Raw genomic sequence first — 12,611 nt, forward strand, 5'->3', positions numbered from 1 at the left:
TTTCTGGACTTCCCTCATAATGTATGATTGCCATCACCTGTTTCACACATGTTATTAATTGATTAGAAAGGTGCTTCAACACAGGTGCTTGCAATCATTAATTAAGGGAGAAGTCCAGAAACAGAGCAATGTGTCCCTCCTGTTATACACACACTCACACACTTTGAGTGACAGATGTAGCCAAATATATAGGAGATGGTTCACGTAAGTGTGCTTAGCTATTTAAAGTGTTTTGTTATGTCATTTCGTTTGTTTGCTGCACTTCACTGTTGCCTTTGTGATATTGTCAGTGGTCCTGAGGAAGGGGCGTAAGCTCCGAAACTGTAGACCTCCCACAACTGACATTGTTTTCACCATGATGTTTTAATACACCTGCTTTTTTCACTATTGGAGAGTGCCGCCTCTTGCTTCCATTCTCTTTTGGAAACCGTGCTTATATCAATTTTGTGGAAGGCACCCCACCATTATTTATCTGGATAAGCCCAGTGCCGGTCCTCATCTCCGTGTGTGCGTGTGTGTGTGTGTGTGTGTGTGTGTGTGTGTGTGTGTGTGTGTGTGTGTGTGTGTGTGTGTGTGTGTGTGTGTGTGTGTGTATATTTTTTTTCCCCTACTGCAGACGCATTTAAAAAGAACGATCATTTTGAATACATGTATTTGCATATTTAATCAATAGACCAGAGTAAACTATCAGCAAATAGCCATGAGAATAACAGACCTATTAGTACAATGGAACCTTTTTAGGGAGCAGGAGAGTAGAGCTTGAGATTCCGAGAAGTAGTAAAGCTATTTCTGCATCAGTAGAGGCAGTAGCAGCATAAATAAGTAAAGCGGCACAGAATTAGCAGTACAGAGAAAGCTTCACTTTGATTCTCTTCTTGTCATCTGCAGCAGGTGAGACAGCCCATTCAGTAGAACGCTGCCTATTGATCGCTCAAACATTGATTTGTCCCACACAACTCTACCTCAACCATACTTACTTTGCAGGTTATATCCAGACCATATGAATTCTCCCCTCTGCTTGAGGCACCACCCATCTTCTCAATTCTTGCAATAACACCCAGAGGAACGTCAAAAACAATCAAAGGCTCCTGTAGAACCAGACAAAACACATGAGATTAATATATGAATTGTGCAGTATTCCGTGACACACAAATATGTATTAAGCCTGGTAAAGAAATAAAGTGTAGATAAAGTAAAAGGTAATAACGCACCAGCAAATCAGCTGTGTTTGGAAAATTACAGTTAGGAGTTGATTGGCTGGTATGTTATCACTAGAGACAGGATTATATGCAACATAAAAAGCTTGAAATATGCATGAAAAGTGTTAAAATATGCTACATTAAACAATAAAAAAGCATGAAATTAGTTGCAAATAAACCTCAAAAATAGGCCCACAGCATCTGCAGATGTCTAGTGCTGTACACAGGATTTTTTTCTTCCTGGCTGCTACAGCAGACAGCAGCGTCCTAGGCTCTTCTGGCATCAAAATGTCAGCATAGCGTGTGAGGGCGGCGCAGTGGAAGGCTTCCTCCCTGCGCCGCATACTCACTGTGACACAGCATTTTCTCCGTGCCGCATGATGTCACAACCCTTCCGCCCACCTCCTCTGCTGCAGAAGTCTGTCTCTTGGTGTAAAGTCCCAGGCCAGGGGCAGGCAAAGGTTCAGGAGTTTCGTAATAGCATCCGCCCCGACTGACTTATCAACATGGATTTGCAGCCTAGAGCAGTGTCAGACATATTGTACATCGAAGGTTCCCCAGACTGCGCACATATTGCCCCAGCCTGCACACTCTACCACTACCTGGCCAGCAGCAGCAGGGCAAAGCAGTGCTGTGACTCACAGGTGGAAAGCGGGCAGGGCTTAAAATATGCACCATCACTAGATTTTAGGTAAAATATGCAATAACCAGTGAGAATGGGCAAAATATGCAAATGCATATAATCCTGTCTCTAGTTATCACCTTCCACTTTAGCTCTTCACCAGGGTTAATAAATCTGCCCCAGAGTTGCAAAATGGCTTTAAGCTTGTGAGACGTTCAACTGCATCAGAAATTAATTAGTACAAAAGCTTAGTGAATAAGCATTTATAAAACTATAAAAAAGGGATGCTGGGCTGAATATTCTAATCCCTGAATATTTAATAAAATTTGTAGAACAAAATAAAATTAGTGGCAATTTCATGTAAAAAAAAAAAAAAAATTATATATATATATATATATATATATATATATATATATATATATATATATATATATATATATATATATATATATATATATATATATATATATATATATAGTCGCAATTCACAAACATGCGTAGAATTTAAAATATGGAGCCGTACCTGGAAATTTGCGATGATTAGTAGCTACAGTATGATTAAACGTCCATTCACATCAATCATACACAAAACCACATTTAAAACAATCATCATCGCTATTGTACCATAAAATGCGGTGTGATAGAGGTGTCATGATAATATTGTTGACGTTGGAAAATCGAAGCCGGTTCAAAAAAAATTTTTAAACTACTGTATATGGTCAATGGTTCATCACACAGTCAATCATTTTCACATAGGAACTAAAATAATAAAATCATAATCCCTCCACAAACCATGTAATTTAGACAATACTGTTAAATACAGTAATACAACTTTATACCACAATAAAACATTTTCAGGAGAAATAATGGCCATATGGCTATAGCAAAATAACTAAACTGACATTTGCATCATGAGATCTATATAACATTTCAGAAGGTCTGCCCCATCTTAATGCGCATGCAGTGTAAACCGGGGCACAAGGTTGGAGTGGAGTATTGGGATACGTATGTGAGAAGAAGGGGTAGATGCAGAAAATCAGAGAATGAGAGGGGTACAGAATAGCACAGAGGAGGCTCACGGCTGACAGAGCGAAGGTTGGGATGGAATGGAGACTAATGTGACCAAAGTTCAATACACTAGTACATTAATATTTCAGGTTCCACGTACATATACTTTAGTGGATTTATAGTAACTGTGCAATACAATACTGTTTCTATTAACCGCAGTACTTAAAATGTTTACAAATATACCAAGTCTGCATAAGGCAGAAATGTACAAATTTGAAAAACAATTAACCCCTGTTACTTTGGCAACATTTGGCAAAAATTAAAAAAGGTACTTTTTTTTAGTTTCACGGCGGCAGCGCGCCTGAGTCCCCTTGCGGGGCTCGCTACACTATCTAAAATCAACCACCAATGTGGATAGTGGGGGTATGAACTATCCACGTTGGGCATGGAGTTTATTTAGTTTATTTTAGAAAGTTTGGTGAGCGCCGGACCCGGAAGTAGCGCGCGGCCATGCTGCCGCCATGAAACTAATCAAGTACCAAATTAAAATTTGTAAAAATGACCATGAAGTATTGTTTGAAAAGTAAATGAATATCAGTAGTAGGTGCAGCTCAAGATAAAAGTTTCACAGTAAGTCAAGAAATATATGTCACTGAAATTCACTAGCAAGATGATTAGGCAAAAATAGATATGTCAGTAACTTCAATGGGTAACTGGAAAGTTTCAGGGAATTCTTCCGGGCTTGAAATATAGAAAAGGACGGAGAATCAAAGACAAGGTGTGCACTTCAAGGCATTAGGCCAGTCCCTTAAATACCCACACTGCACTGCTCTGCTGTTGGTGGGCAAGACCAGGTTAGGCTAGGGCAGTGTACTCCACGCTACATTGTTCTGTCTGGCGGCTGGGATTGAAGGGGCGATCGGTGGGATTTGGAAGCAGCCTGTAACGGGGTGCAGGGGGAAATAAAGTCCTATTTGAAGGCAAGACCTAGATAAATATAATGTGCTAGTATTAGAAATGTTAGGGACCCATCTAATGAAGTTCACCTGGACGCAGTGGATGGGCACATTTGCACAAATGTGTGCTAAGAACTTCAATTATACTCCATGTTAATTGTAAGAGTTTATTAAAATTATTTTTACTATCAGTGTTCTTAGCACCTAGAGTGTGCATCAGTATTGTTCTTTTTTTTTGGTACTTGTTTCCTAGTACGGCACCCAAGATTTTCATCTTATGCGATCGCATCGCATGCCATACAGCCGCATACGATTCATGCAATGCGATGGTATACGATTTTTTTTATTGTACAACCACCCTGTTGGGTCCTTACAATGTTAACTGCCCCCCCCTTGTCAACGCCACCCCCAGGATCAACGCCAACCCGAGGCGTGGCGAGCGGCGGCGGTACGCGCCCTCCAACCTTTTCATACCCCCACTATCCACATCGGAGTGGAGTTGATTTAAGATAGTGTGGCAAGCGCAGCGAGCCACCAAGCCCGAAGCGTGGCGAGCCCTGCGAGGGGACGTGTATTACTTTACATGTATTGCTCGTCCGCTCGCCACACTATCTAAAATCAACTCCACGCCGACGTGGATAGTGGGGGTATGAAAAGGTCGGAGGACGCGTACCGCTGCGCTTGCCACGCTTCGAGTTGGCGTTGATCCTGGGGGTGGTGTTGACAATGGGGGGGCATTTAACATTGTAAGGACCCACCAGGGTGGTTGTACAATAAAAAAATTGTATACCATACGATACGATATTTTATTGTACAATATCACATCGCATCCCATTGTATACCATATTTTAGTCTTATGGTATACGATGCGATGGGTGCCGTGCTAGGAAACAAGTACCTTTTTTTTTTCATTGTATGGTACTAGAAGCCTTAACTTGGTAGCACCTCTCATTAGGTTTAAAATATGGTGTGCAGTGCAGTCCAGTGCCCCCCCCCCCCCCCCTCTTTCCGGAAATAAAGTCCTGTAAGCAGCTGGGCCCATGGAAATGACACCACTGCTGGACATAGATGATATAATTATTAAGGAGAACCACTGAATATGTGCAGATCACCCAGGTAATCGTATGTATCTAGCAAGAAGGTGGAAGATTTTTGTATATATATTTATTTTTTAATAGCTTAGTTATTAAAATTGATATTTATTAAAACAGGCAGGCCGACAGGTGAAAGCAAAAAGACAAATTGGAGAAGTGGGGACTTTTTTCTCAGTGAAAAAGCCTTGTGACCATATTGTATTGGCATGAGTATGCAGACTAAAGGTGCCCTGCTTCTCGATTTATTTCCTATAATTGCTCTTAAAATATAATTCTCCTGAAGATTTAAACGAAAACTGCATAGAAGATATTGGTATATATTCAGTTGATGCCGGATCCATTCTGAAATTATTTCGCCGGAATGGATACTGCATCCATTATTCAATGTAGCAGCTAAATCGGACGACGGATTTGGCCGCTGATTGATGCTCACCTAGCCGGCGCGGGGACTGGGTGTGCGTGGCTGCGGGAGCCTGGGCGGCTCTTGTCCGGCGGCAGGTGGGTATGGAGTCGGCGGCAGCGTGAGGGTGCTGCTCACCCACACCATCCTCCCTGCCTCAATCCGGCATCTTTTTATGTCAGATTGTGATTGACGAAACAAAACCTTTTGGTTTTGGCTGGGTTTCCATCAAAAGCATGATTTTCGACCTGCGGGGAAAAAAATAAAAAATTCATGATGAAAACTGCCGTATTTTCAGCAAGACGGCAGTTTCAACATGCATTGAATATGCATTGAATTGACTCATCCACAGGACCTATAGAATTTAATGGCAGCTCAGAACTACTTGGACTAGTCTGCTTTTGGATATATACATATATTAAGGCCCCACATCCACTTGCGCAATTTGTGCCCTTTTCATTCGATGAAACTATTTTATTCTCCCACCACGCCGTAGTGGATGGTAGGGCATGAAATACCGCCTGTTGGCACATGTCTGTTCAAAAAACAGTGAAAAAAACAATGTCGACTTCGCACCTGTCGACCGAAAGGCATGTAGACTGTTTCACTTGTACATTCTATATGTCGGGATTTTTACCCTGTTGGGATTTTGACTGCATCCCCTTTTTAGTGTGTGGGCACCTTTGTTGGTTACCAGGTTTTACCAGCAAATTTTGGGTGGAAAATTGATGTATGGCCAGCATTAAAATACCAAATTATTCATACATATTGGGGTCTATTCAATACACAGCACTGTGAATAGTGCCGTTAGAGCACTCAGAGCTATTCAAATGAGCACGCTGTCATGTTGGTGAATGCTGCCACTCGCGGGTGTTTATTCGCAAAAAAACAGCATTTTCTGACTTACATGCCCCCCTCAATTCTGTTTGTGCCACTCTAGGGCATTAAACATTATCTAGTTTCGCAGGGGAGTTTGAGAGCTGAAGCGGGTGTCCAAGTCACTAATTGCAAAAAAAAAAATGGAGCAACAACTTAATTGCTCTGCTGGGCCCCATCTAGTGGTTACCAAGGGAAAAACAATAGAATGCACATTTTTACCATGTTGGTGGATTACTTTGTGGTGCTCACAAGATGGGGTAAAAATAGTAGTTTTCTTTAGAAAACATTTTATTTAACCATTTAGGTTACATTTTATTATGCGTTGGAATGAGTTAAGAGATTAATGGCATTTTATGGAGGAAAAAAAAAAAGAAGAGGCCATAGCCTAAAACGTCCACAGCCTTATGCTAGGTACACACCAGGACGACTAGGGCCCGATCAGCACAATCTAGATCCAATTCCGATCAATCGGATGTAGATTGTGTGCTGATTGGGCCCTTTTCTGACCTGGTGTGGAGCGATTCCGATCCGATGCGCGGTCCCGCGGGTCGGTCGGTCGTTATTGAGATCCTACCTGCTGCAGGTAGGATCTCAATGACGACCATAGAACCGGGTGCGGGTCGCCATCGGATCGGACCCGCTCACGGTGCACATCGTGAGCGGGTCGTGCCCTCCCGCGTCATCGTGAGCGGGTCGGACGAGACACTGACGACCCGCTCACGATGTGCATCGTGAGCGGGTCGTCCTGGTGTGTACCCCGCATAAGTCAAAATCTGCCATGGGCTTAGCCAAAATGTGCACGCCCCTTAAGACAAGCAGTGACTGACACAGCTTAGCAAACTCTTTGCAGTAATACAGCATTGATTGTCTAATTTAAACAGGTGCCAGATGACGACCAGGCAGTCAGGACCCCCAACTGTCAGGGGCTATTCTCCCTCATGGGGGTCCCCGACCAAAGGGCTTCTTCGCGCTCACCCCTGAGTCGGAGTACCAGTGGTCAGGATTCCGAAGTCTGTTTATTGACCGTCAGAATCCCGCCTGTCTCACCACACCCAATTCAAAGAGAAGACTTGAGTCTCATCTTTTTTTTTTATCACATTGCATTATAAACCAGTATAAATGTCAAAGAAACATTCAATATTATTACACCTTTATGGCTCAAGGGCAATTTTTGACATTGGTGGCCCACAGCCTAAAACGATTACTAGCCTATACATTACTGTTCACACTTATATTAAGAAAGTATGTTAAAAGGTTCTTCAAAAAAATGTATTGAGTAAAAAATAGGATTTTGGGTACCTACCGGTAAATCCTTTTCTCGTAGTCCATATGGGATACTGGGCTTCACTACTATGGGGATTGAGACCTCCGCAGGAGAGACAGGCACATAAAAGAACTTTCAGTGTGGGTGCACTGGCTCCTCCCCTCAATCTCCCTCCACTAGTCAGTTAATGCAAAAACTGTGCCGAAGGAGAGCATGTGAGGAGTATGTGATAATGTATTGTGGTGAGATTCATCCAGCACACCCAAACGAACAAAAAACATATAAAAGAGGTGAATCCTAACAACTTAAGAGGACACCTGTAACTAGAACAATCTATAGTCATATTTATCCTATAGAAAACAAGGCAATAAGCCTAACCATAAAGTAGGTCTGACAGCAGAAAAAGCCGCACTGAGGCGGGCTCCCAGTATCCCATATGGACTACGAGAAAAGGATTTACCGGTAGGTACCCAAAATCCTATTTTCTCTACCGTCCAATGGGATACTGGGCTTCACTACTATGGGGAGGTCCCAAAGCTACCAGAACGGGTGGGAACGTGCGGATTCTGCTGTAGAACCGCATTCCCGAACTGGGAATCCTCCCTGGCCAGGGTGTCAAACATGTAGAACTTCACAAATGTGTGTTGCCCTGACCAAGTTGCGGCCCTGCATAGCTGCATTGCCGACACCCCTCGAGCAGCCGCCCAAGAGGTACCTACAGACCTGGTTGAATGAGCCTTTACTGAAAAAGGAAGCGACAAACCAGCTGATGCATAAGCCTGCTGGATAGTACATCTTATCCACCTGGCAATGGTACGCGTTGAAGCAGGTAAACCCTTCTTCTGCGCATCATAAAGCACAAACAGGCTGTCCGTCTTACGGATCCTAGCTGTGCGCTTGACATACCCCTTAAGGGTGAGGACCACATCCAAGGTATCTGGTATATCTGGGTGTGTCGCGCTAGAAGGAACCACAATAGGTTGGTTTAGGTGGAACCCTGACACCACCTTTGGAAGGAATTGTGGTCTAGTCCTGAGTTCCGCCCTATCGTTGTGGAACACAAGGTAAGGGCTCCGACAAGATAAGGCCCCGAGCTCGGACACCCTCCTGGCCGAAGCTAGAGCCAGCAAAACAACAGTCTTCCAAGTGAGGTGTCGCAGCTCAGACTCTTCCAATGGAACAAACCGGGCTGATTTTAAGAAATTAAGAACTACTTCCAAATCCCATGGTGCAGTGGGAGGCACAAAGGGGGGCTGAATCCTCAGCACCCCCTGTAAGAAGGTTTGCACTTCCGGCAAGGCCGCAATCTTTTTCTGAAAAAACACAGCTAGTGCAGAGATTTGGACCTTTAAGGAACCCAATCTGAGTCCCTTATCCAGGCCAGCCTGAAGGAAACGTAGCAGACTGTTTAATCGAAAACTGGCCGGAGGCAAGTCATTCTTCTCACACCAGGCAATATATCTGCGCCATATTACATGATAATGAGCAGCCGTCACCGGCTTCCTGGCTTTTATCATTGTAGTGACGACAGAGGGATGGAGACCTTTGTGGACTAAGATCTGCCGCTCAACCTCCAGGCCGTTAAACGTAGCCGCTGTAAGTCCTGGAAGACGAACGGGCCCTGGAGGAGCAGGTCTTCTCTTAGGGGCAGACGCCACGGGTCTTCCACTAGCATGGCCTGAATGTCCCCGTACCAGGCCCTTCTTGGCCAGTCTGGTGCCACCAGTATAGCCTCCGTCCCCTGATGCCGGAGCCGCTTTAGCACCCGAGCCAACAATGGGAGAGGTGGGAAGAGGTACACCAATTGGAAATCCCAGGTCCAGGTGAGAGCGTCCACCGCTATCGCCCCTGGGTCTCTGGTCCGTGCACAGTACATTGCTACCTTGTGGTTCAATCGTGAAGCCATCAGGTCGATCTGAGGGAGCCCCCACAGATCCACTATGGCATTGAACACTTGAGTGTGAAGGCCCCACTCTCCCGGGTGAAGATCGTGACGACTCAGGAAGTCCGCCTCCCAATTGTCGACCCCCGGGATAAAAATGGCAGACAGGGCCTGGACATTCTGTTCCGCCCAGGACAGAATTTTTGACGCTTCTCTCATGCAAGGCATGCTCTTGGTACCACCCTGCCGATTTATGTAGGCCACAGTGGTGGCATTGTCCGACTGGACCTGGATCACCTTTCCCTGTAACAATGGAGCTGCCTGTAACAGGGCATAGTAGACCGCCCTCAACTCCAGCTTGTTGATATGAAGGCCTGACTCCAGTGGAGACCATCGACCCTGTAGGCGGACTCCCTGTGTCACAGCTCCCCAGCCCCTCAGGCTGGCGTCCGTGGTTACCAGAATCCAGTCCTGGATCTGGAACCGTCTGCCTGCCAACAAATTGGATGAATCTAGCCACCACTGTAGCGAGATCCTGGTTCTTGTTGCAAGGCCAATCCTTCTGCGCATCTGCAGGGGGGAGCCGGACCATTTTGGCAGAATATCCAATTGAAAGGTCCTGGAATGGAAGCGGACAAATTGTATTGCTTCGAATGAAGCCACCATCTTGCCTAGAAGCCGGAGGCAAAGATGGATCTGTACCAGAGGTGACTGTAGGACCTCCCTGACCAGCTGTTGTATTGCAGTGACCTTTTCCATCGGCAGAAAAACTTTTTGGTCTGATGTATCCAGGATCATGCCCAAGAAAACCATCCTCTGGGTTGGAACCAGCGATGATTTGGGCATGTTTAGGATCCACCCGTGGTCTCTTAGCACCTGTATGGACAGATTGAGAGCACTGCTTAAAGCCTCCGCCGACCCTGCTTTTATTAGCAGGTCGTCCAGGTATGGCACTACATTCACCCTTCGGAGCCTGAGTAGTGACATCATTTCCGCCATTACCTTTGTGAAAACCCGCGGGGCTGTCGACAGGCCGAAAGGTAACGCCCGGAATTGGTAATGGTCGTTCCCCAAGGCAAACCTGAGATAGATTTGGTGTGGGGGCCAGATAGGAATGTGTAGATAGGCGTCTTTGACGTCTATAGAGGCCAGGAACTCCCCTCTTTCTAGGCTGGCGATCACAGAGCGCAAGGACTCCATCCTGAACTTGAACACGCGCAGGAAGGGGTTCAGTGACTTTAGATTCAGGATGGGTCTTACTGAGCCGTCTGGCTTCGGTACCAGGAATAAGTTGGAATAATATCCCTGGCCCTGCTCCGTGACTGGCACCGGTACAATTACCTGAGACTGAAGCAGCCTGGTAATGGCCCCCTGAAGGAGCACCTGATCTTCCTGGGATGCTGGAAGTGCCGACCTGAAGTATCGTCTGGGAGGGGGTTTGTCGAATTCCAGCTTGTAACCTAGAGAAATGAGACCTCTGGCCCAGGTATCCAGACCCGAGGCGTCCCACACATGGCTGAAATGCAACAATCGCGCTCCCACCGCGAGAGAGTCTCGTGGCGGGAAAACCCCGTCATGCTGCAGGCTTAGAGGAAGTCGCGGCATTTGGACGGTCCTGGGTGTTGGAGGTGTTAGGCTTCCTAAACTTGCCTCTCGTGCCCCTGCTGGCATTGGAGGCGCCCCTAGCCTTGGGGCGAAACCTGTTCCCACGAAAGGACTGCTGGGAAGCACCTGTGAAGGTACGCTTTGCAACCGTGGGGGCTGATGGAAGGAAGGTAGATTTTCCTGCCGTGGCTTTGGAAATCCAACCGTCTAATTCACTGCCAAACAGCCATTCTCCTGTAAAGGGAATACCCTCCACACTCTTCTTTGAGTCTACATCTGCAGACCACTGCCGCAGCCACAAGGCCCGTCTGGCTGACACCGCCATGGCTGAATTGCGCGCGTTAATTGCGCCCAATTCCTTTTGTGCCTCGCACAGGATTTTTGCGGCATCCTGAATGTGACGCAGGCTGTCCCCTATTTGGGCCACAGTCATGTCACCCAACAAGCCTTCCTGAATCTGGGTTGACCAGGTATGAATAGCCTTGGCCATCCAGCAGCTGGCTAAAACTGGACGCTGGGATGCCCCACTAGCCGTATATATGGACTTGAGGGTAGCTTCCAGCCTTCTGTCCGCCCCGTCCTTAAGGGTGGATACCCCTGGGACTGGTAACAACACCTTCTTAGAGAGGCGGGAAACAGAGGAGTCCACTACCGGTGGCTCCTCCCATTTCTTTCTGCCCAAAGGTTCAAAAGGATATGCATTTGTGAACCTTTTTGAAAGAGTAAACCTCTTATCAGGGTTTTGCCATGCAGCCCTGAAAGCAGTTTCTAATGGGCCCTACATACGCAGAGATGTGTGCCAGAGATACATAACGGGAGATTCAGCACAAGAGATTTCACTCTTGTGACTCATTTCAGACAATGAGCCACATACAGAGAGATTTGTGTCAGAGATTCATAATGGGAGATTCAGCACGGGAGATTTCAAATCTGTCACAGAAAGTGAAGTAAAAACACTGCACTTCATCACAAAAATGTTATTATTACTGAACACATCTAGCACATAACTTTATGTCTTCTTTAATAAGTATTCTTTCACCTCCCCTAATATGCTGCCCCCCCCCCCCAAAAAAAAATTAAATCATGGTGGCTAGTGGTTCCCCCTGAACCGAATGCAAACCCATATGCAAACTATTAAACGTTGGTGGTACAGTGGGAGCTGACAAAAAAATACTTACCAAGTCCGGGGTCCAGCGTCTCATCCGCTGTCATACAGACAATAATTTTGTAAAAAAAAATGGCATGGGGTCCCCCCCCCAGGCATGACCAGCCCCGGGCTTTTTGAGTGGTCCTGGTTCCCAAAATCCAGAGGACAAAGTGCGTGGGGTCCCCCAGATTTTGGGGACCAGCACCAGGCTCTTGAGCTGGCCCTGGTTTCCAAAATACGGGGGACAAAATGAATAGGGGTCCCCCATATTTTGGAGACCAGCACCAGGCTCAACTAGCAGGGGGTGTAATGCCATAGCCAGGGGACACGCTTGATGGTGTCCCGTGGCCAAAGCATTACCCACCCTAACTAGTCAGCCCAGGCCGGGAGTTTTTGGTGAGGTGGGGACCCCCCAAATAAGGGGGTCCCCCCTCTCCAGGGCACCCCAGGCCTGGGCTGCAGCCCGGGGCTATCCCCTGCACCCCTGGGCGGTGGGTGCAGGGTTGATAGCTTATTTAACAGTAATATTGTCTTTTACAGTAGGACTACAGGTCC

The 12,611-nt window shown here is 46.2% G+C and overlaps 1 protein-coding gene across 1 annotated transcript in view; it reads right to left on the minus strand.

Annotated features, from left to right (window-relative positions):
- The window catches only part of MTM1 (myotubularin 1), a 77,894-nt gene that overhangs the window by 29,418 nt on the left and 35,865 nt on the right, over positions 1-12,611 (minus strand). The window contains exon 5 of the mRNA XM_083159444.1: positions 978-1,088. Coding sequence (XP_083015570.1) covers positions 978-1,088 — 111 coding nt within the window. The remainder of the gene's footprint in view (positions 1-977; positions 1,089-12,611) is intronic.

This window comes from Crinia signifera, chromosome 9 (assembly GCF_055691185.1).
Source record: "Crinia signifera chromosome 9, ASM5569118v1, whole genome shotgun sequence".
NCBI classification, from domain to species: domain Eukaryota; kingdom Metazoa; phylum Chordata; class Amphibia; order Anura; family Myobatrachidae; genus Crinia; species Crinia signifera.